Source organism: Oreochromis niloticus, linkage group LG9 (genome assembly GCF_001858045.2).
Source record: "Oreochromis niloticus isolate F11D_XX linkage group LG9, O_niloticus_UMD_NMBU, whole genome shotgun sequence".
In the NCBI taxonomy this organism is placed as follows: Eukaryota; Metazoa; Chordata; class Actinopteri; order Cichliformes; family Cichlidae; genus Oreochromis; species Oreochromis niloticus.
The window spans coordinates 10,361,949-10,387,640 of record NC_031974.2 but is presented as its reverse complement, the minus strand read 5'-3'; the positions used below and the strand labels follow the sequence as shown (position 1 = coordinate 10,387,640).

General features: G+C 39.2%; 1 protein-coding gene across 1 annotated transcript in view; it reads right to left on the bottom strand.

Annotated features, from left to right (window-relative positions):
* LOC100695194 (cadherin-12) overlaps positions 1-25,692 on the bottom strand; it is a 100,130-nt gene that overhangs the window by 21,023 nt on the left and 53,415 nt on the right. Inside the window, exons 4-7 of the mRNA XM_003439180.5 lie at positions 22,611-22,730; positions 20,137-20,304; positions 17,536-17,723; positions 1,739-1,992 (exon numbers count right to left, since the gene is read on the bottom strand). Of these exons, the coding sequence (XP_003439228.1) occupies positions 1,739-1,992; positions 17,536-17,723; positions 20,137-20,304; positions 22,611-22,730 (730 nt within the window). The remainder of the gene's footprint in view (positions 1-1,738; positions 1,993-17,535; positions 17,724-20,136; positions 20,305-22,610; positions 22,731-25,692) is intronic.

The following is a 25,692-nucleotide window of genomic DNA, read 5'->3' as shown; positions in this document are numbered from 1 at the left end:
ATCTTAGTAATTAAGAAAAGAAGTAAGTGTTGTTCATTAAAGCATCATATTCAGTCAGTGGCATATCTGGGAATAAGTGATCACATGAAAAACTGATTTTCAAGTGCAGTTTGTGTCTGAACATTCCTACAAACAAAAAAGAAATATTTCGAATTATATACAGTGCTGTGCAACATTCTTCAGGCACATTTTTTTATTATTTTGTTCTTATATTTTAAAAGTGTCTGGACTTTTCTTTTTCTTGAAGATGTTTCACCGCTCAACCTCTCATCCGAGAAGCTTCTTCAGTTCTAAGAGCAATTGGTGGAGAGTCCCAGATTTTTAAGTTCTGTTGGGAGTGTCCCTAAGAGGATCCTGGACCCCTATTGTTCCTCTTCCTAATCACACAAGCAAAGGTGTGAAAACAGGTGTGGGTCACAATCAGCCAAGGTTTTGGGTGAACCTGTTGTGAGACCTTGCCCCACCCTATCACGTGACTTACTGGGAACAAATGGCCTAAGATGTAAGTGGGCGTTAAGGTGTCTGGGAAGGGATCTCAAAACTGGATTATAGATGGCAGACAGTTGGTGTCATAAGCCATCGCCTCTGTTCAAAGATGGTCATTCACAGTGGACATAGATGGCTTTTTCACTCCTCTTTCAAACCCTCTGTCTTCTCTGTCATACAAGTGGACATTGGCATTCTCAAAAGAGTGACCTTTGTCCTTTAGATGCAGGTGTACAGCTCCAGATGCTTTTCTTTCCAAGCTCTTTACACTACGATGACCTGGATGACTGAGAAGCCTCACAGATATGCTTCTTATAGTTTATTAAACTGTGAATAAGTATAAACACACCTAATTCATGTCTTCACACAACTTAACATAGAAACTATTTTAAATGGTATCTTTTGGTACTTTGTTACAACAGTTTGTCACAAAAACACAGTTTTTCTCCTTTCTTTAGTTGACTCTACAGAAAATTCCAAAATTCCAGTTTGGGGCTATGTTTTACCCAGTGGTGGTGGTGGGCATGTGGTCAAGATTGATAGAATTATGAATGCAGAAAAGTCCAGCCAGATTTTAGTGGATCATGCAATGCCATCTGGAAAGCATCTAATTGGCAGCAGCGTCATTTTTCCAGCATGTTATTAATGCAACAAAAGTGTATCTGGCTAGAAAAATATAAAATAATTTGTGGCTTTGCCTCTTCAAAGTCCAGACCTCATCATGGTAGCCAACATCCAGAGAATTGTATTGTATGCCCCTTAACAAGACTGGAGAACTATGCCTGAAAACTGCTTACAGAAATTACAAGAAAGCTTGCCTAAGAGAGTTCAAGCTGTACTGGAGTTACTTATACTATCTGGTTATGACAAATATTAACCTTTTGAATTATACTCCCATGTTTTAGTAAATCAGTGCACCTATTTCCCATTTTTGTCGCAGAATATAAAGAAATGAGAGGTTACTCAAGACTTTTGTGTAGTACTGTGGAGATATATGTTTTTGATTTAAATGCAACCATTTCCTGGGGCATTAAAAACAAAGGTTTTCCAGACAGTTTTCACTCTGTGCAAAATATTTGTGGCAGTTTAACTTGAAAGAAACCTGAGACCGGCTTACCCTTTGATAAATCAGATCACTTTTCCCACCACTGAGATATAACAAAACTGATAAAACTGAACTGTGATTAAACACCATGTGCAGAAATATATGTCTACAGGATCTACTTTTTAATCCTGAAGAGTTTAACTTTACCTGACTGGACTGCTGCTGGCATCCAAATCCTGTGCAGTCACTGCTCCGATGATGGTCCCCGCAGGTGTGTCCTCATACACATCCATCACATAGGAGGGCTTATTGAACACCGGAGGCTCATCCACATCCAAAACGTTAATCTTCACTGTTGCTGTGTCTTTGAAGGCCCCAGAGCTCTGAAATCTTGGATCCAGGTGAGCGTTGGAAGCATCTACCTTAAAGGTATATGCCTTCTTTGTTTCATAGTCCAGCGGCTGAGTGAGGGGAAAAAAAGAAGTAATTTTTTACCTCCAACTTGTTTGCAAATCATAATTGTGTCATGTGTTCGCACTTCTGATCTAATGCACTTTTGGTGTAGTGTTCATCATGTACGTGCTAAGAGCTCTTGAGGAAAATGCTGCAACTCGATATCAGCATCGCTGTTGACAGCAGTTTCCACTCAGTTCATTTTTGTTATATTATCATTTTCAAGCATGAGTAACTGCTATCAAATGTCAACATCAGTCTTCACATTCAATAAAAAACAGCATTACGTGTTATTTCCTGTATTTATTCAGTTGGGCAAAACACATTCAAGCGGCATTGTTCACACCTGCCTGCAAAGAAAAGCTGAAAAAAAAGTAAATGCATGTGAAAAAAGCAACACTGATATGATATGAAGGATAATGACTGTGTGTATGCTTGTTGTTTACATGACAGGTCAATTGGCAGTTAATAGTACAGTAGCATCAAGTTCATGAGACACACATTGCAGGTCCTGACCAGGTCAATGTTTCCCCCCCTCAGGGTGATAAAGTCAAGCAGCGCTTATTTGGTTCAGCAGGACTTTACCCCACATACAAGAGTTCTCAAACAATAGCTTCAGAGTTCATATGTTCTTCCTACTTGAGCCTCTGACATATCAGCTCAGGGTCAATTAGTCAAAAGCGAGGGGTGGAATGAGCGGCCTCGGCATGTCTGCGAATGAGGTGTACACATCCGACAGCAATGACACCCGTGTTCGTGCTTCTGCCTGTCTCCTGCCCTCTCATGTGTGACCAACCGTACTTGGCGAGCTTGCAGTCGGTCACGCTCTACTGGCCGGGAGTCACATGAGAGACATTCCTTTCTGTGTATTTCAAATTGACTAACATGTAACCACTATGGCAGCAATGCTATCTCCCTGCCTCAGGTCTTTGGCTTCTCTGGCCTGCTGTTTCAGAAGACACCAAGTGAAAACAGCTGGTAATAGCGCTGCAAAATGTTCTTATGTGAAGAGACAGAGGCTGTGAGGGAGTAGGTACGCTGGAGGATGCCTAAAATTGAGGATTTTTTTTTTTTTGCCATGCAAAATGAATATGACTAAATCATCTGTCCAAATTAAATGCACATGAATTAGCGATGTAATTAGAGTCCAACCACTAGAAATAATCAGAGGCTGTGCAGTCATGATTTCACAGTGATAACAGATGCTTCTCAAGCCCTCTGTCTCTCTTCCATCTCCACGGCTTCACAGTCTTGCAGTTACAGCAGGTGTCCATAAAAAGAAAGAAAAAAAGAGAGTGAGAGCACTATGTGAAGGCAAGCCAATCTGAAAGCAATCATTGACCATCAACCACCATGATTGGTTTGATTACAGTGCACCAGATGCAACTGGCTAGGCACAGCTATAAGATTCTTTAACAGGAAATACACTCTGTCCCTTTCAATCACTCTCAAGAGGTGACAACATCAAGGGAAGACCAAGCTCCCTGAAGCAACAGTCTGGTGTAAAAACTGAATTAATTGTGGGTGTCAGTCAAACACTGATCGCCGCAATCAAGCGAGAAGAGTTTCCCCAAAGTTACACCGACACCTGCAAAGTAGTCTAAAATGTACAACAGTCAGTGTTTACTGAGCTTCCTGCTGTGAATTCCTGGAAACCAGCATCAAAAGGAATTCTCTGTGCTTTTGTTTCTTAAAAAGTATGTTTGAGAGAACTGAAATAACTGCACCAATAAGATATTTAAAACAGCTCTCATTACTTGGATTTATTTGATTCAAACCCCGCATAAACAAAGCAAAATGAATAACATACTAATAATAGGCCCTCTGGCATAGTACATCATACTGTGCCTGGACCGGCATCTGTAGACAGCCATGCATAGTTCAACAGTAATACTTGCACAGGTGGAGAAGGAGGAGGGAAGGCGGTGGTGGGGTTGTGGACAGCAGGAGGTGTACGCCCGGCCTCATTAGCCAGAATCTCACTGGGGATAGGGAGAAGCTCTGCTTTCCATCTCAACATGCTGCATCACCACAATTAGGATACAGGCCCAAAATCTCACCCTTTATAACTGTCTAATTTTCTTGTAATCCGCAGCTAGCTGAGGACAGTCTTGTGGGATGCGATGAGGAAATGCTCCTTTCACACACCGACTTTGCCACAGTTTTGACACAAATCTCCTAGCAAGCGCAGCTGGTGTCTTGGAGCTCCAGCTGACAAATGACTTTGCATAAATAACGCCTGAAAACAGTTGAGCATGAGCAATGCTATTTAATTGCATGTGGATTCAGGAATTTTAAATGTGACTGTTTTAATAAGGCACTCTTAAACTGCAGCAACGCTTAGCCTTGCATTCAGTTTTGTCGGACTCAAAAAGTTACCTTGCTATAACTTAAAATTGCTGGTTGGCTTATTCGTCATTACACATCTACATATTTGTCACATATGAGTTATGATTCATATATTCTTGTTTCTTTTTTTCTCAACTTCTTTGCTTCTGAAGTTATACTCTCTGCATTTGCATATTTGCAAGTGTTTTAACATTTCTCACAAGCCACTAACTACAAGATGCTCTCAAATCTGTGCATTCACATTCACCCTCCCATTCACAACAGCTTTGTTTGACAAAAAAAGTCTTACTTATCAAGATGTCCCAGGTTTTTTGCCAACAAACTAATATGATGCATTTCTTTGAAAGATGTGTGTCTTTTCTTAATCATGAAACACTCACCTTGTTAGCTGAAACAGCCAATATGGCAACTAGAAAGTGTTTTAAATGTCATAAAAATATTCCTGCCCTGAATCTTTTTATGCAACATTTATCATACTTATAACATTTCGCTCATTATGAAACTTAATTAAGTTCATTTGACATGTTTATTCAGTGTGTAATAATTCAACAGAGTGGAAGACTAAAATATAGTGCACAGCAGACTAGGAAAATAATTTAAAAAATCCAAACCTTTTAATACCCTCCCCATCATATTGTTTTAAGCTTACCAAACACCGCCAATAATATTTGATTGCACAAAGACCCCCCAGGATATTTTCTTCTACAGTATCAAAATAAAGAACAGAGCTCTCAAATTCTACACTAGCATTTGAAAACTAAAAACACACAACAAACACCCTGGCATAATAAAGCACATATTAGTGCTTTATTTCATCAGGATTGAAAGGTTTTGATATCGAGTCTCCCATTAAATAGGGGCAATCAAAAGAGATGACGACACAGGGGCAAAGTGCAGTTCATTTACTTCACAAATGGAAGCGGGAGATTAGACAATACATGGACAGACCATCGAGCAAATTCCACAGATTGATTTACATATTCTGGTTTGAGTGCAAACAGTAATGTTCAGAGCTTCACGGCCTTTTAAATGTGTCTGAGACACATGATGGTCCAAGTATGTCTGGGATAGCTGTGGTTAAATTGGAATAAAATGGGACCAGGAGGGGGTAATGAGAAACTCTGAGTTAATGAGAAGACGTGCTAATGTGTCAACGCTTGACTTGGGGAGAATCAAATCAGATCTGCAGGCCATAGGGGAAATTTCCCAAGAAGGAAAAAAAACGGCCATTCATTCTGCGCCTGCATGTATCATTTTAGTTTTTTTTCTTTCTCTCCTTCGAAGATGACCTACTTATGAAGCCAGCTCTGTATTGCTAAGTATTACCCATATCCACACATGTATATTGTCCATAAACAAGTCGCATACCATTCAATTACATGTTTAAAGTGTCTCATTATTGCCTCAGTTGTTATGCACCTTTTTATGGGTGACTGCAGACACAACAAGGAAGTGTATCAACGGCGGAATTTGTAAGGAGGACAGACCAAGTTCCTCTCATGTCAGTGCTGCTGCTCTTCAACATCACAACAGAACATACTTGAAATTCTAGACATGGCGCAGCGCCCTTTGATATGTAAATGTGCACCTTCATTGCACTGGCAGTGATACTGAATGAAGGAACTTTTTTTTTTTTTCCTTGCCAATTGAACCTGTTATGTTCCAAGGGAATTTGTTAATTCAGAGCTGGGGACTAATCACAGCATCATAGTCTCACAGGTACAGTATTATCCTTCACACACATTAAAAAGTCCTTACATAGACAGATTCCCATGTGTGAATACAGAACAATGGATGAGCTCGTTGACGATTTATACTGAGATATTATAAGGGCAAGTCCAAAAAAAAGTAATTTACGTCTCACTTGGCACTCATTTGTGTTTCTAGTCGCTCCTTCACAGCTTTCTCTCTTAACAGTATAAAAGTGTTTTGTCCCAGCTGTTGTTGTTTTTTTGTTTTGTTTTGTTTTTTACCTTGGTGGTTATTTTAGGGATGTGAGAGGCAGGATGATATGCATATTTAATACGTTCACCGTTTGTTTGTGCATTCACTTCAGTATACTGTAACAATAGCAGAGTTCAATACTCTTCTTCAACTTCAGCTATGCTCACCTACTAATGGGGGGGAAAGTTTTCTGCCAATAGCTGGGACTGTATCTAGTCTTTCCCACCGACGAATCATTATCACAGCACAGCAAGCCATTAGAGGGCTGATTTTATTTGCTTGTGCTGAATGCCTGTGTTACCTGAAGAGGGCCGAAGATTAAATGGGTGAAAAATCCAACAGTGTTGGTTAATCTGTGATATGCAGAGCGGCTTTAAATCCGTTTAACCACAGTATTATATATTTACAATACTGCTTATGAATCACTAACCCCTCCAACCCCCACGAGAGCAAATCAAAGTTAAGCCAAACATGCCCAGAATATTACACATTTCTAATAGCAGCCGCGTGAGCCTGGATGCTTATTTCTTGTGAGATCAATACCTTCCGAGCCTACATGACAGCCAGTCCAATAAGCTAAACACATTATTTGTTGGATACAAAGTCGCTTCAGATTCCACTGAGATTCTGAGATGAGCAGTTATGAGGCATGGTTTGTCGCCGGTTTAGTAGGGCTGTCTAAAATGAATGACACCTTCATGAAGTCACCGCAGTCATTGACTGACAGTTCGACGAAATTCGGCCATGCAGAAGAATACTGAAGCCCTCGGGCCACAATTGTGCTATCAGCAGTCAACTGACCACAGAGCACAAAGAGCTTATCATCAGTAGAGAAAAGCTTACATGCCCCAGAGAGCCATTTCATGTCCCTGTGAATACCAGGGGGTCCTAACACTGCGGAGAAGAGCTGCTCACTTTATTGTGCTGCCATCAGTCACATCGGTTTGTGTCCTTGGCTGCCTCGAAGCATCTCCATCCCCCCAGTGTTCACAACAGTGGAGTGCCATGTGAGAGCCTTGCCAGCAGCTCTGTCCACACTGCAGTTGAGTAGAGTGACTGTGAAAGACTCGCGCTGCCACTCTTAATAGGACAGGGTTAGCCATGAGATGAGCCCCGAGACACTAGTTTAATCTATAACACCCACGCCTCCCCAGGCCACCGGAGAGAGAAGGCACTTCATCGACTCCTAGCACCACCTCAGCCACCTCTTTGTCACTCTCTCTCCTCTTTTTCTCTTGTTGTACTTATTTGCTCACAGACGGCACATGCAAACACAGACATGCACACACATTGCTCCCTGCTTGGCGTCTCGGCAAGGTGTTATTCATGTGTTGGACACCTGAATCTCCTGCTGTGCTGACATATTGTTTCCTGCTTCCCCCCATCTCTAGACTCCTTTTACACCAGGCCTAAAATAACTCATTTCACCTCCTACTGGAACATTCGGCACGTTAATCAATAGATTAGCTTCAACTCTTGTCTTTGAGCAGGACTAGGTAGTATCATGCCACACCATGGTCTCTGGTTTTTTGGGTTTGTTTTAGGTGTGTGTGTTTGTTTGTTTTTGTATTTTGTATTTTTGTTTCTTTGGGGTGGTTACTGTGATTATCCCATACAAAAATATAGGTTATAAGCATTATATGTTTCAGATGGTTTTACAATACAAGGGCATGTTATTTCAAGACATGTGAATGTGCCTTTGTCTAATCAGCACTTTACAGTCTTCTTTGTTCTTTTGCATTCAACCAATATTCTTCACAGTTTTTTGGTCCTTCAAGCTAGCAGCTTGTTCATTGTGTTTGTCGTTTGACCTTTTTTTAAGCAAGTATCCTAGCGAGATTGAAAGGCGCTAACAGCATTCATGCTCTGAAATGATTACTGTTCGAACAGCACAGTAATGACATGTCTGATGAAGAAATTAGACTGCAGTCACTTTATGGCTTCAGTAAAATTAAGTCCTTAATTGATGGCAGGAAGGCTGAAAAAAAGGCTTCTTCTCTCAGTCTCTCAGTACAGTCAATTGACTATGGGGGAGTCTAAATATGGACATTTTGAGCTAAGGCAAACCAAGCAATCAGTCGAATTTGTTTTGCTCCCTATTGGTGGCACACTCTTTTCTTAAATGCCATGCGACACTATAACATTAATCACTTGAACATGCTGTTCTTTGGGAGCAGAAAAAAAAATGTCACCTTATGCAAGCTGGATGACTCATTGGCTGACTTTGACTGCTGCTTTATTAACTCAAAATCTTGAAAGACATTCTTTCTATTTACATTTAAATACATTAAATAATCCAGCTGGTCTTGTGTGCTACCATAGCATCTATAAGCAAGAGTCATGGAGTCTTGAGTCTTATAGATGTCTTGCATGAAGCATTATCTCAGTGCAAACTTTCCATATATGGTCTGAAATTTTATTTTAACATCTTCATTTCTGATTTTTTTTAATACAACCTGATGATTGTTTTATAAATTATGTTTCTATATAGTCTAAAATGTACAATACAGCAGATTATGTTAGATTATGATTAGATTTGGGAATAACAGGTTCGTTCTACAAGTAAGGCCCTGTGTTCATTACTCACATCCACACAGTATTGGTGAGACCAAGATGGTGATGACTAAAATGCCCAAGTTGTGGCTTAAAAAAAAGAAATCTTTTATGTACTAGTAAATTTGCTCATGACAGGATCGTGCATTGATGCAGATTTGTCATCCCCAGAAAGGTGCTCTTAGATTTGGTGACTTTGGAGGTCAGTGAACTTACTTTCATGTTCAAGAAACCAGTCTGAGATCATTTGAGCTTAGCTTACACTGTGGCCATAAAGGGACAGACACAGTCAACAACAACAACCAGGGAGGCTGTGGTGTAGTGTTTAAATCATGCTGAATTGATACTAAATGGTTCAAAGTGTGCAAACATTGCATCAACACCACCAGCAGCCTGAAGATGGCAAGAATGGATCCCTATTTTCATGTTTTTTGCACCAAATTCTGACCCTACATCTGACTGTCAGAGAAGACATTTTTTCAGTCCTCCGTACCAGTCAGTTTTGGTGAGCTGTGGCAAATTGAAGGCTCAGTTTCCTGTTCTTAGCTGACAGGAGTTGTACCTGGCGTAGGCTTCAGTTGTCCCATTCAATCAGCTTTGTGTTTATAAGATGCTGTTCTGCAAATCTTGGTTGTAACAAGTGGTTATTTGATTATTAGCTCCAGGCATTTTGTCCAGTCTCCACTGACCTCTGGAATTAGAAAATGATTATTACCCTGAGAACTGCCACCCACTGAATATTTTTTTCAGAGTCTTTCAGATTCTCTGTAAACTGAAAGATTTTTGAATGGGAAATGCCTGTCTGATACCAAAAACCACGGCACATTCCCCTTTATTCTCTATTCCTATATCCCTGTTTCTCAGTTTGCACCTCGGCAGGTCATTTTGACAATGTCTACATGGCTAAATGTTGTGAATTGTGGCGATGTGGTTGGTAACACAGTGGCTGGTGAGTATATGCTAAGTCTGAAACCTTCAAGCCATTTTTTTCTTTGTCAGATATGTGTTTCAGCACCAAGGACAGAGTGAGAAATGAGACCTATGTTCACTGACTCTGTAAAACTATGTTATTTCTTTTATAGTAAGCACTAAACTTATTTCTACATCAAGTGTACTTTTGCCATTGCTGCATGTATGTTTCTATAAATGTGGCACAATGCAGCACAGAATTTATGCACAAAAAGAAAAGAAGAGTTGGCAGACCCCAACTCTAAAGAGTTTCTAGTTTACGCTTCCTGCTGTTTATAAGTTTTCACTTTTTCTGTGCATTTTTTATGCAATGATTTTCCAACACTGCCTTGACAACCAACTTAAATATACTAACAATAATCTAACAATCCCAACCGACGACTTCAAAATCCATGGCAACCAATTTTTAATAGACCGGACCATTAAAGCTTGGGAGGACAAATCTCTATACAATATGTCTTTCATTAATCCATTCTCACCCTCATGTTGGTACAGCTTCAGCGCAAAGGTGTTAGCCTTGCCACAGAGAATAATTGGAGTTCAACATCTTGTAGCATCAAACCTCTGATTAATAAACTTACTCCACTCTTGCTAAGAAATAGCCAGACCATGAACATAAACTATAGAAAACCTTTGCAATCAAAAACAATACCAGACATGACACCATTGTAACAAAATATCCAACAGCAGCTCAAAAACACTGTAATATCCGAAGAACCATATCATATTTGTCTTATCTAATGATGTGTTAAATTTATTATAATTCTTTTCGTCTGACCTGCCAGGCACTACAGATGAAACATAGCCATTTGGCTAACTCTGGCATATTTACATTGATATGTTCATTAATATACACTGTCCCTTTTAAATACAAATATTTCAATTCAAATTTATTTAAAAAAAGGAGATTTGCCAGTAGGATGCCCAGATACATGTAGGTGTAAGGCAAGATGGACTGGCATGGAAATGCTGTTATCACCTGAGGTAACAGGAATGCTGGCTGAGCTGTCCAGATTGTCTCTAGCATATTGCATACATATGTTCTAGATATATTCTTTTACAAACCCCAATGTCTTTATAAATACTCATGGTTAAGCTATAGATACAGCAGCTTGGAACTGAAGTCTTCTGTACTTCTCTACAATGGTTTATGGACCACTGTCACTCTCTGTGGTAATGGATTTGGAAGTGGTGCCAGAGGTTTGCAGCAAATGCTCTTTATTCAATGCGCTGTGGCCGCTGGGGGCATTCAGTTTTTACAGGGAGAAGATAGTCCTGTATTAAAATAGATTCCCTGAATGTGAGCCAGCAAATATTAAGCCACACAAGCTGTCATTAAACAATGCTGTTCCTTTAGGCCTCGCACATTTCAATTACACATATCTGCCATCTTTTTTTTTCCTCCCAGGAGAAGGCAAATAAACAGGCAAATGGACAAACAGCATTCAATCTGACTGAAAACTATTCTAGCGCCGTAACCCAAGGTTATCATGCAAGATCTCTCAATATGTGGGTGTGTGAGTCTTCTCCATATATCTATAGTGGTATTTGAACAAACTGTGTGCCACTGCATGCTTTTCCATGTACAGTATGTCCCTCTGTATGCACACATTTGTCAGTATGTCTCCTTGGGAATTCATTGGTGGATTTACCTATTGTCTCCCATAATCTTATGCTTTGCAGATTGGATGTACAAATTCCCCCTATGCCTCTGTGCCTCTTTTTACCTCTCTCCCTGTACTGGTAGACTGGGAAACAGATGATCATCCTTTGAACCCAACACTCAGCCTGATCCTCTTATCATAGCCAACCTTCCTGAGTCTTTAATTTGGGGTCTGCCAAACTCTGCTCTGTGCACAATGTGGCTCTTGTCTCTACCCCACTGTTTTTTAATGTGTGCGAGAGGAAGGGAAGTAAAAAAAAAGACAAGAAAGACAGAGAAGGAGGGGGAAAGGTAGAGTGAGGGGTGATCTGTGCACATTTGCACACCTGTCTCTAGGGATAGTCTACCAACCTGAAAAAAGACAAGTCCGTAGGCGGGTCAGTATTCTGGGAACACAGTGAACAACTCTTAAAGGCTTCATCTTTGGCTACCTGCTTCCCACACCTTTCCAAGGCAATGCTCATTCTTCCTCTTTTCTCTTTCTCACTCCTGCTAATATCGTAATCCCAGATGGGAAGGAGCACGTGTTGTTTGGCAAATTACCCTGTGGGGGGTCTGGTCAGTTAGAGGGGCTCAGAATGCTTCCCTTCAATGCTGGCTTTGTACAGAACCATGCTACTGTAGGGGATACATCACAATGCTGCATTGTTGTTATGGCAGCATATCAAACATTGGAAGTAAAACAATAGCAGGAAAGATGCATCCCTGCCATCCATCGAGGCTATGCCTGATGTAAACAAATAACTGTCTTCATTTACATTATAATTGCCTCCTGTTTCATTCTGCTTTTCCATTACTGTCAATGAGAAGGTCACGATATAATGATCTACAGCTATGACTATATCCACTATTCGCTTTCAGTGTACAGACGCGTGCCTATGATCTACACACACTGGTTTGCACATGTTCATGCACACATGTATAGAGCATACTGAGGGAGCTCTTACACTAAGCAGTGAATCAATTACTCACTCAGCTGCATATTTTTGGAGGATCAAAGGATCACACACCTTTGTGTAGTCGTGTGCTGGGGCATGTACTAAAAATGTACCAGTTAACGAATACCTCAGTCTGATAGATCAGAAAAACAAATGCAGATTTGCATTCCCCCAAAGAAAATTTTAGACACTTACATCAGAAATAGCCTGAAAGGCACAAAATACAGATAGAATTGGCTGCACCTTTTTTGCAAATACTTCTGCAATCAGATGAAATACATGCTCCGTCCCTGAATAAAACGTGAGACACAAACGGATCTGTTGTAACTCCTTAGCAGTGTTTTGTTAGTAAAGAAGGCAAGTTTTAATGTGAAACCCACTTCTTTAACTTCTAGAAGGGATTTTTCATGTGAAGCTGCAACGCTCTGAAGAAAGACTCTTTTTATACACAATAACACACGCAACAAAAAATGATTATGAGACAAGAAAAATTAAATTAAATCAAATGAAATTAAAATTAAATGTTACTGCTAAGTAATTATTTAAAAAGAAACAAAAAAACAGCAAAAGTTGTAGCTTATCAATTACATGTGTTCCAACACGTTTAAATGTTTTCAATAAAAGTATGTTAAGCATACGTTTGAGGATTTCGTACACAAATCTTTAGTAACTGACATTTATATTGTCTTCTTTTCCACAATGCTGACATTTTCGGGCTTTTTCATCATGCAAATGTAGCTTTCCTTCGCACTTTTTTTCCCCTTTTCTCTTGAATCTCAGTAGCACTGATAGAAAATGCCATTTAAACTCACCACAGGGGTCTGCTGCATCCTGCTAAAGTGAAATGCGCAAAAGAATATGAAGGTATCAGTGTAACAATAGACTTGTGTGAGCAAGTCAGCTGCTAAGTGTAACACAATAGCGGTTTGAGAGCTGATATTTCTGCATGTTTCTTTGTGCATGCGATAGAGAGAAAGAGAGAATGCATGAAAAACTTTATATGAGTGCATCTGTGTAGTTTATTGTGTGGGTAATTTTAACTTTTACACCTTCATATTATTTGTTCTCTATTGCTACATGGCACTTTCTGAGATAGTGAGCCAAACATTTGCCAGCTGTTCTAGTGATACTGGCATGATGGCAGAATTGTGGAAGCGTGAGCATTTCTGTTATTCTGTTATGGCTCCAAATGGCAATGAAAGGTATGAGTTTGTGTACTGCTGAAAACAACATATTGCACAGTATTAGTTAGGCCTGTAATGCTTGATGCTTTCATAAAACAAAACAGAGTGGAGAGGCAAACAAATCAACATCAGGAAGCCCACGTTTCTGTGTACATAGGCACTTTGACTTTGATTTTGATTAATATGGCCCGATGAAGGCAAAAAATCAATCCAGTGGTAATTAAAGTTATATAAAATTCTATTAATGCACTTTTTTCTGATGCATGCCATCATTGTAAAAGGTGTACCTTTTAAGAGATGGCCTGTGAAACCTTAATGAGACCACAATGTGACTTTTCTCTGCCCATGCAGCACTCACCCACCCACTGCAATTGACTTGGATGCTTTCAGTGTCCAAAGAGAAATATCATCCTTTTGCAGTGGGTGTAAGAGCGATATTATGTCTATTTATGTGTGTTTAAACACCATGATTCTTCAAGTTGTTAACCAGATTTACCACAAAGAAAGGGTCACAACAGAACAGAGCATGGCATAAATGAGAAAATGATTTTAATGAGGATATTCTGACTTGAAGAAATTTAGAGGTTTGCTTTTGTGTGTCGCAGCTCTTTGTCTAAATCTAAAATTGTTTTCTATCTAGCTGTTTTTCTCTCTATAGATAACACAGAGTGGCTGAAAAAGAAAAGACTCAAGGTGCTGGAATGGCCAAGTCAAAGTCCAGAACTCAACCTGATTGAAACACTGTGCTTAAAAGAATTGTGCATAAATGAATGTCTGCAAACCTACAGTGGGCCCTTGAGTTCATTAACTGAAGCTAAACTGTAAATAAGGGTGAATCAAAATTCCTCCACAAAGATGTGAGGAGACTGATAAAGTCATAGAAAAAATGATTACTTCAAGTTATGGTGGTTCTACGAGCTGTTGAATCACGGGGTGTACTCAGGCGTTAAAGTAGACCAGCACAATCCGCTACAGCGTTCCTGCACCTTGAATTAATGAACATTTAAATCTGATAGACAGGTTAATGCATATTATTGCTGAACGGGTTCATTTTTGTGTCCTGCAGCCTGTGTCCTGTAGCTGGCTGTTGCTTTCAGTAATGGTATGAAGACACTTAGTCAGCAATGAGAAAATAATGAAAACGACATTCTAAACTTTTTTTCTTCTCATCTTTGTGATGTATTCATGGTGCAGATGTAAATACACTCGATCACTATACAGCATCTAGCTAATGCCACAGAAGTGGAATGAGAGTAAATGAGGTCATTTTTTTAAGTAATTTCAAATACAACTTTTCAACCTGCTCAAAGATAACAAAAAAAAAAAAACACAAAACTGCGCAGTTTGTGTCAGCAGACACATTTTGTGACAAAGATACAGTTTCTGTATTTCGCAGGGAAAAAAATTATGTAACACTAAAGGTCAACACTATTCAGCACACAAGTTCATAAAGTGGAAATTTAAAGCTGGTATGCAATGTTCTGAATTTATTTTTCAAAGAGTTTTAAAATCAGACATTGGACAATTGATATATACTAATTAAATCCACAAAATAGCAATGGATATTGGAGTAGCAGCACAGGTCAGGTGATCACACATTTTCTTTTGGTGGTCTTGAGCAATACTTCTGATGGTCTTCCAAAGTTTCCCTTTGGACATTGGCTGCTTCTTCACTTGTTTTCAGTCCTTCTACCTGACTGTTTAAAGAGGAATGTTTATTTTGGTTTCCTGAACCACTTACCACTGATATTCAAGTATAAGATAGGCACCTCATTGGATAAACCAGTGTTGTCTCTATACATAACAAGCAACTTTGTAAAGACTCAAATTAAATCACACCAAATTTGTAACTTGCTGCCTGTTACAAAAACACATCATTTGTTCTCATGTTTTAAAGTTGGATTTATGATCAATTCTGTCATAGTTTTGCATTTCAGCCAGTGGTGTTATGGATCAAGGAAAAATGAATGGAACTACAAACGTAGGTTTTAATCTACCATGTGATGCAATCTGGAAAGCATTTGGTTGGCAACACCTTGATTTTTCAGCATGACAATGATCCTAAACACACTGCCAATTCAGTCCAACTATACCTGGACAGAAAAACCCACAATGGAAAGCTTTTGGTCATGGATTGGCCAACACAGAGCCCGTATCTCAACATTAATGTAGCAGTGTGAGATCATCATGACCAACATCCAAAGAAAAGCTTTGAATGTCCTTTAAAAACTTGGAGTAGTCTTCCTGACTAGTTACTAGTTCATGACAAGAAAACTTCAGGTTCAGTCTGTCTTAAAAAGCAAAAAGCAAAATTACATAATTTCCTTAATTAGGGATTAAGAAAGTATTCTGATTCTGATTCAAAGGTGGTCATGGGAAATACTGACTTTCATACCACAGAGTATCAGGGCCACATTAAGAAAAAAAATATTATTAATTATTTTGAGAATAAAGTCAAAATTCTATTTCGGGAAAAGTTGAAATGTGAAGATTCCTGTTGTTGTTTCAAGAAAGATGACCACAGCTGTTATGCTCTATACAAACTGCCTTCTGTAGTGAAATCATAATTCAGATCATTTACACTTACAGTTACAAGGAAATTATCCCTCTTTTAGCACATAAATACAATGTGGTGATAATTATAAAGACGTTGAAGAAACGGTGCAAAAATCTGCATCTGGTCAGAACAAACAAAAGCACACAAACTGTGAGGAGTTGGCCAGATTTGTACAAAACGAAATGGCTGACAATGGACAAATGCAAGGAAACAATGGTTACACTCTTGTGCAATAAAGAGAATGTATGTTGTATGACAAAACACGATAGTGCCAAGACATTTTGTTTTGTTTTTTTAATGTGGCCCTAATACTCCTTTGTACGTTCAAGCTAATCAGACTCGCACAAACTCTGTATTTGCCTGACATAGTGTGTCTCCGTGTATGCACATTTTAATAAATCGCTGAACCTATTCCCCATTTCCATTCCCCATGGATGGCTGAAGACTTTTGCACAGCACTGTCTATACATATTTAAATGTAATAATGGATTGCATAATCAGTCTTAATATAGCTTAGTTTTTAGCAGATTAGAAGTGATTGTGCTGGCTGGACCATTCTATTTCTCTCTCTAATTTTAGTCTGTGGCTGTAATGGCCTTTTTTCGCCTCTTGCAGTTACAGGCCCCCCTCGAAAATGTGATGACAGATCTCAGTGGGTTTATCCTAGGAGTAATACATTTCACTAATATCACTATGTGCCACTTACCATTTTGTGAAGTGTTATCATGGCCACTCTAATGCTGTGTGTGGTGAAAGAAGTTGGTATTAAATGAGATACTTTTGCTCTGTGGTTCAAAACAGCCAGCAACCAAGACCTCTTGCTGTGGGTCACCATGCACTCGATGTATTAATCCATTTAGCAGAAAGAACATATGGCATACTAAATGAGCCTTGACGTGCTGAGTGAATGCTTTATATAGCACAGGCGCTCAGAGAGAGTTATGCCATGTCTCCGTGCTGTGCTTTAAGGCATGGAAAGCAAGGACTCAAGCAGAGAGCAACATCTCACAACTGAGAGATCACAGGTGCGGCCCTTGCATCTGCCTAGTCCAGCATTATACAACATAACATAAAGAGGGACTAGCTGAACACTTTTACTTATTTGAATATTGTTGCTATGGCCTAAAAATGATACAAAAAACCTTTTGCAGTGCTCAAAACTCATAATCACACTACTAAACATATTATCCATGTGGACATCCTGGGTATAAAGATAACAAAAAACAATGTGTGATGGCAGTAAGTAAATATGCTCAGGTTACTGCAACTACCTGACCCATAGAGATTGACACAGTCCGGTCTTTTCCCATTTCTGGTAACTCAATACTTCCAGCAAATGCGTGTGTTAATGTCATTAATAAAACATGAAACAGTTTGCATTTCTGAGAAGCTACCTTTCTGAGAATGATGATCCCCTCCTGGTTGTGTTCATTGGTAGTGATATCAAACATGGCGCCTCCATCGCCCGGCACAATTGTGTACTCCACTTCTGCATTTTTTCCGATGTCCAGGTCATGGGCTTTGATTCTCCCCACAGCAGAGCCCACTGCAGACGATTCAGGAACTCTTAAGTGAAAGAAACCTGCCAACAACAACAACACAAAAATATGTTTATATAAATCAGACAGGACTCAAGCTCATTTGTTATCATCTGTTGTCATCAAATGGAAATGTAGAGCTCCTTACATCCTCTGTGCTTTAAGTATTCTCTCACCAAGCCAAGGATGTCTTATCCACCCACAGGCAAAGCAACTGATATTCTCTGTGTCTGAAGTCAGGCCTGTAGCTATAGGCATGATATTATTCAATTTTGACGTGTTTGGACATCAAGGCTGCTCGGCTCCTTGAAATTGGTTGGCTCAACCTGTAAGACCAACATACACAAGAGTCCAGGGGCTTTGATACTACCAACAGCAGACATTTCTGCCGAGGATTTGGGAAGAAATCTATAAGCAAACAAACAGCAGGTTGATTGATTATCACTTACACCAGGTGGTGGATAGAAATTCATCTTTTTTTTTTGCATTCTAAATTTCCCTACTCTGGCTGAGAAGGCTATCAGTTTGAACTATCAGTTTCTGCTGCTGCCAGAGAAATGAAAACTTTACTGTTGCATTAAAAATCGAGTGCCTGCACCTAGTGACTTCAAGGAGGTGGTGTGGGCGATTCTGTAGCACACTGAAAGTGGACCTGGAATGTCTTAGGGTAATTACATCACTGATTCTGTCCTTGCAATCTATATAAGTTTAAGAAATGTCAGAATGATGCAATGTCAGAAGGCAGTGCAATATTATTCATGATGACTGGATTAGCAAAACACAGCAAGTGCTTCTAATCAGAGTCCAGCAGCTGAACCTGACCGCTGCACTAGCTTCACTGCTTTGCCATTTTAATAAGCAAATTCTAGTCATACTGAATCAATACTTTAAAAAAAAAAAGCAGCAAAGACCAGTTACACATTTTTTTTATTTACTCAGCCTTTATTTGACAAATAAAATCTTGCTTGAACTTGAGGATTAGAAAGGATCAATAAAGAGAACAAAATGTGCAGAAGAAATTGTGTGATTGTGCTTCTGATAACAGTGGATTCCTACTTTGTTTCTCAAAAATAAATATGCTAAAACAAAACCACAAACTGTCCAATACCACAAGAAAATACTAGCGTATTATCTTAGGACTCATTTGTTATTCCTCAATTTTACTATGGATCATAGCTTTTTCCTTCATATTGATCCGAGGATTGAGAGAGGAAAGCTGCAGCATATGTGTGGATCCAGGAGCTCCGATTAAATATAATCAATAAATAATCAAATACTCTCAAGAACATGCTTTCATTTCAAAGTCTTTTCAGGTTCGTGTCCTTTCAAGGATAGAACAAGAACTTTTTGTAAACCCCAGAGTGAAAAAAATCAAGTTAGAAATTATTAGATGCTAACAAACAGCTGTTATGTGGCACTGTCATTGGGTTAACAAGCTTCTAGGATTTAATTCAGCTAAGCCAGATGCAGGTACTATACACCGCTATTAGTAATGGCATCTGCTGGCTTTCCATCACAGAGGTTTAGGGGATTGACAGTTCCCAAACACATAATCTATAATAACAAGCAAGGGAAAGACAGATGTGTGGTGGGTTCATACGGCAATATATTACTGAATCATCTAAAGAGTTCTTCTACACATGACCGCAGCACATTATTTAAACCTGCAAGCCCCATATAAATGGAAAAAAGAAGAAGACAAAGGCAGGATTTGGGACAGGGCAGAGGAGCCACCATACTTGGCCCAAACCTCTGTGCTGTGACAGCATTATGGAAATATCATCTTTTTGTTGCAGCCAAAGGAGCTTGACCGTCTGACTGCATCTATTTACATTCAGAGGAGGCCATTCGGTGTCACCTGAAATACCGAAAGAGTCTGCATCAATACAGAGCAGTATTTGTGCTTTCCTGTCATACAGTTGCTGGCTTGGAATAGAAAACATTGTGCAGAGAGTTTAATATTTATGCTTAGTATATGTAGAGAAGCTTTCACAGATCAATGATTTTACAGAATTGTGGAATTTTTTTCCCCTTGCATGGCTTCTTACATGACCTGGTGAACGGTACAATTGAATTAATCTGTTTAGCAGCTTATATAAAATACTGAGTTTAAATACACTGGCTCAATCCCTGATGCATCAGCGACACACTCAAATCTGATCCAAATATAGAAGGATGCCCCATGAGCGAAATAAAACCAACCCCGGTTTATTTGCCAGGAGTAGTAGCAGTAGATGCAATCATGCAAAATAAACAGGCCATTGCTTACGACAGTGCATAATGACAAATAATGAAAAGCAATTACAAAGAGTAGATATGATGAATACCCCCTGCCCCGTTGTAATTGCACAGTGTTTATTTCATTATCAAAAAAATGTGTGAACCTGTATAAGGTCATCTCCATCATCACTGCTCTACATAACAGCCAAGACTTTGTTTTCTGCAATGTGCACTCACTTTTAGAGAACCTGGGTGGGTTGTCGTTGACATCGCTGAGGGTGATGTTGATGGTGGTGGTCCCAGCCAGCCCCCCAAGCTGGCCCCCCATGTCCTTGGCCTGGATTAATACCTGGTACTGTTCCTTCACCTCTCTGTCCATATTGGGCAAAGCTGTCTTTATAACCCCTGGTGTACAGCAAGATTGATGAGAAATACAGATAATAAAGAAGAGATATAGCAGAGAAGGAAGAGCAGATAGTGAGAGACAGAGATGGAGAGATAGAGAGACAAAGGTAAAAAGAGTGGTGAACATAAAATTCTCAGGAAAAAAAACATTTGATGCCAGATGCACAAATTACTTCAAAAAGCACAATATATTTCCACCTAAGCAGCTGACTCCTGAGTAAGAAGCTGCATATGTGCTCAGACCAAGGCTGAAATAGAGGTCATCTTACAAACTGGAAACACTTGACATTCAATAGGGAGCTCTGGTGAAGCCATATAATGATTCACTTGAGGATCAGAGACCCTGAGATCAGAGAGCGTTTGTACTGCAGATTAATAGCTAGGTCAGTGGGAGGTTGGCAGGCTAAAAAGAGGCAACCAGCATAGGTGGGTCCACACTTTCTCCTTTTCTCATTCTACTCAATCTGGTGAGGATGTCCCATTTGATCCGCAAACGTCTAACATGTAAGAATCCAAAATCAAAGACTATGGTTATTTTTTTAACTTCTGCCATCTTTTTCTTTTGGGAAGAAGGAGAGTGTCTCTCCCTGTGACATGCATGGTGATTTATGTATATTGTTGTCCTCCTGCCTTTGCTCACCTTTTACCTCCCAGTGTTTGTTCCCCTTGTTTATGTGCGTTTGTAGATAGCTGCAGACCCAGCAGGGCAAACATTTGCTTTAACAGTTTGATTTTTTTCCAGCTTCAGTTTGAAATACAGTCACAGTAGGTGCTCTGTAAAGCTCTGGGATGAGCAGCATAATCAGCAACAGATTCCACCATATCTGGCTGTGTGATATGTATGAACCTATTTTCATATGCTTTGAACAGTTCCAGATAGCAAGCCAACAGCGGCCTACTACCAGCAAGTACTGGCAGTATGAAAGTACAGTATTCTTTATTTTTTTATTTAGATTTTTTTTAGATTCAGAGCCATCATCTGCCATGCTCCCCCTGCTGCCACTCCACAACCTTTTTAGTGCCATTTCCTTCATATGAGACCAAAGCGCACATATAAATAAGATGGAAATAACCAACAATGTTAATGTCTCACCACCAAATGCCACCAAATTATTTGTCTTTTAGAGATAGATACTGGTTAAAATGACCTACCTCTATCTGCACACAACACTGGCGAGCCAGCATCTATCTGCCCGAGATTCAGTAACAAAGTAATGACATTCACCATATTCAAGGTGAATGTCTGATGTTAGAGCAGTTTGATTTTAGTGTAGCACATCCTATAATCCAATTTTAAACCTTCAAATAAATAATTCAGATTCTCAGGTCTTATTGCCCCAAGGTTAATTCTGAGGCCTGTTTTTCCCCAGTGTTAAATTCTCACACATGCTCACACATTCGATACAAACCCAGTTCTCTTAGGACAATGCAAATCACATAAACCCTTATTTTATTCACAGTGGAAGACAGAGAACATAAATGTTTAAACTGGACATTTTACTGTTTCATTAAGATATTTGTTCATTTTGAATTTGATTGCAGCAACATGTCTCAAAAGAGTTGGGTCAGGTTTGTGTTTACCACGGTGTAGCAGCCCCTCTTCTTTCAACAACAGTATGTAAAGGTGTGAAAACTTAACTTAACAGATCAGATGTTCCATTCCTCCAAGCCAGGAGGATGTAGCGTCCTGATTTAGTCCACTTAAAACAAACTTTGGCCCAGACAACAAGGTAGTGTTTCTGGATTATCTTCACTTAAGGCTTCTTCTTTGCATGCTAGAGCTTTAACCTGCATTTGTGGATATCATGGTGAACTGTGTGAACACAGACAGTTGTTTCTGGAAGTGTTCATGAGCCTATTAAGTGATTTTCATAACACAATCATGACTATTTTTAATGCTATTTCTGTGCTACAAATGTTCCACAATTTATAGACGCAGTTTTTCTTTACATTGGTGAACGTCTGCTGATGTTTACTTCTGAGGTATATACCCAGTCATGTTACTGACCTGTTGCCAATTAATACAAACTTAATGCAAAAGGTTCCTCCGGCTGTTTCTTTTTAGTACCACTTAGTCTTCCAGACAGTTTTTTTAGTCATGTTACTGCCATTGATTTCAAAATTAGACTCTATTTTTTAATGAAATAATAAAATGTTTCAGTTTAACATTTGATATGCTTTCTATGTTCTGTTCTGAATAAAATATAGGTTTTTGAGATTTGCAAAACATTGCATTATCATTTTGTTTAAATTCTAAATGTGTTCACAGTGCAAAAAAACAAAAAACAAAAACACAAGTACTTTACCTGTTTTGGGATCAACAGAGAAATAGGGTTGCCCATGGAGGATGCTATACACCACTCTGGCACTGTTTCCATAGGTAGGGTCATCTGCATCTGTGGCCGTTACTTGCGTCACATATGTCCCTGCAGACAGGAGTCAGAAGACATATTGACTCGATCTAATCACTTTCTTCATTAGACCGAGATCCAAACTCTTTGAACCTCATCAGTTTGCTAAACAATCTCACCTGACACTAATGAATGGTGAATCTCTGCCGAGAAAGCCTCAGCTAATGCGCAACATTCAGAGCCCCTGATGGAGTGCAATGAGCAATGAGGAGGAGTGCAGAGGAGAAATAATGTGCTGGGAAGTTGTTCAATTTTCTTGTTGTGTGTGTTGATTTGTGCATCGCTAAAAAGTAGCTGTTCTTTAACAATAAAGCAGCAGTTTTATGTTTTTGGTTATTTTTTTTCCCCTTAAAACTCTTATGTGACTATTCATTATACAGTGTAACCATTAAGAAAACAAAGGGGCATGGCAAGAATAGTATTAAGATGGCAGTCTTCCAAACTCCTTCAGTAACAGGGACAGAATAATTACTTGTTGGATGTTTTGCTCATCCCTCTTAACTAGCTGGCAGTGAAAACACTATTTCACTAACACAATCCTGATTACATGCATTGGAATTAAACAGATTTAATCAAAAGTTTCTAGTCTGAGGAACCAATAAATGATGCCTTGACAGCATGACTGTTTGACAACTCCACAACCCATTTCTGGGGGTTCTCGTGCAGATGGACCAGTTGTTTAGGAGGACTTGCAGACAGGTTGACATTGATGCTTCACTCGCAGTGCACATATGTTCACGTCTCAACCGCATGCCTACGTCTGGATAGCTGTGCAAAATATAGCTGAAGGATTTATGGGATACTTAGTATGATCAAGAGAGGCTGACCACAGGGATTGTATTTACATAGTTGCTTGGAATTCTGCTAAGCTTTTAGCTCTCTATAAAGAACTTGATGTATACTAAATAGGCTTTTCAGTCCGAGGAGATGGTAACAATGGAATTAAACATGGTGTGAGGGATTAGTGTTTCAGTCCTCCACATGTGCCTGATTAGACATACCTGAGAAGGACTGCATCATGTTACAACATGGTATACAATAGATGAGATAATACACTTAACACCTTTTCTGTTCATCCAAGGAGAGGAAATCCGCTTCAGTAAGAGCTCAGATGCAGAGAGAGTTTGAGAGACTTTAAGCACATCATACACCTACGCAGCAGGCCTAGGTGTAGGGCTATAAACAAGTCAAATAAATTCTACTCATATTATTATTATTATTATGGAAATTCAAATGCATAAGTAGGAACACGATGAAAGAAGTGACTTCAAAGGTCACTGCTGGTAACATTTTGCAAAAAGGAAATATATTATATTTATCTAACCTTAAATATTCAATTCATCTCAGTCAGTATTCAAAAACATGGCGATGATGTGTTTCAGTAGAATGTTGAGGAAGCCAAATGACACTGAAATGAAATATGAAGTAAAAAAAGAAGAGAATGAATGCAATGAGCATCACTCAAGAACTCTGGTGCATGGAAAAACAGTATACAAGGCAAGAACGGATTTTAACGAGCTTGAAAGTCAATGGTTGGTATCGCCACCTTTAATCTTCAACACAGCCTGAACTCTCTTAGGCAAACTTTCTTGTCCTTTCTTTAAGTAGTCTTCAGGAATAGTTCTCCAGGCTTCTTGGAGGACATTCAAGCCTGACAAGTGTCTTTAAAGAAACACACACAGCTCTTCTTTGTATGTTGACTGCCTTTTGTTCTGTCCTCTGTTAAGTTGCTATAATAATGTTGAGGGCCAAGCTCTGGTAAGCACTGTCTTCTATCCAGGTATTCACTGCATTTACAATGCTTTTGTAATTATAGTCATGCTGAAAAAAATAAAGCTATTTCCAGTCAGAGACTTTCCAGACGATATTGAATGGTGGATCAAAATCTGATAGTAGTTTTCTATGTTTGTAACTTAATCAATTTTGACCAGGTCCCCAATACTGCTAGCTGAAGTGCAGCCCCAAAGCATGTCAGAGCGTGCAGGTTTACAAATGGCTGCAAACACATGCTCTTGTACCTGACTCTGTACATATGGATGACAACTGAAACCAAAAATTTCAAATTTAGATTCATCATTCCATTAGACCTATTGACACTACACTACATTTTTTTGTCCACTTCATGAGTAATTTGGCATACCTCAACCTTTTCTCCTCATTTACCTCAACAGCATCCATTCCACTGAGACTTTTTTTTCTAAAGATGCTTTGCAGATGCATCAGCTTAAGGGTCAGATGTATCTCTCAGGTCTTGTGTCAGGTCTTTGCTGGATTTTGACCTTCTCAAAGGGCATGACTTTCAGATACTGTTCATCTTATGCAGATTGATTTTTTTAGGCATGACAATTTTGTTCTCCTCTTGTCTAGTTTCTTCAGATTTTTTAAGGACACACTGCACACATGCCTAGATATGTTTTTAGCTCTTTAGAAATTATCTTGTTGGTGCAATTGGGATTTTTTTTAGAAATTGAACTAAGGAAGCTTGAACAAATTATGATTTTTTTGAGACAGGCTGCAAGTAACATATTGGCTAAAGATACAATTTAAAATTGGTTCTTTGCTACATTTTCATATATATCTAGATACGAAGGTGATTCATCCCTTGGGCTAGGTGCTTTGGTCTGGCTCCTTAGGAGTAAAATATAAAGAAATTAGAGGTGACTTCTGCACAGTATGGTACATTCTTTTCAGCACATTAACTTTTTCTAAAAACTTCATGAATAAGCTAATTGCTAACAAAGGATTATTACCACGAGGGCAAATAGATTACTTGACTCTATCTACCATTACAGTGTTTATGCTCAGCATCTTTTAGCTTTTGTTTTGCCCTGCTAACAAAGACAACAAGAGAGATGTAGCAGTTAATGAGCCCATTGATCACCCAAGTCTTGCTGCTATAAATATTGATAATGACTTCATTTGGTTTAATGCTAATCCAATGGTTGCAGCTCAGTATAGGCATCCTTGTGGGTTGTAG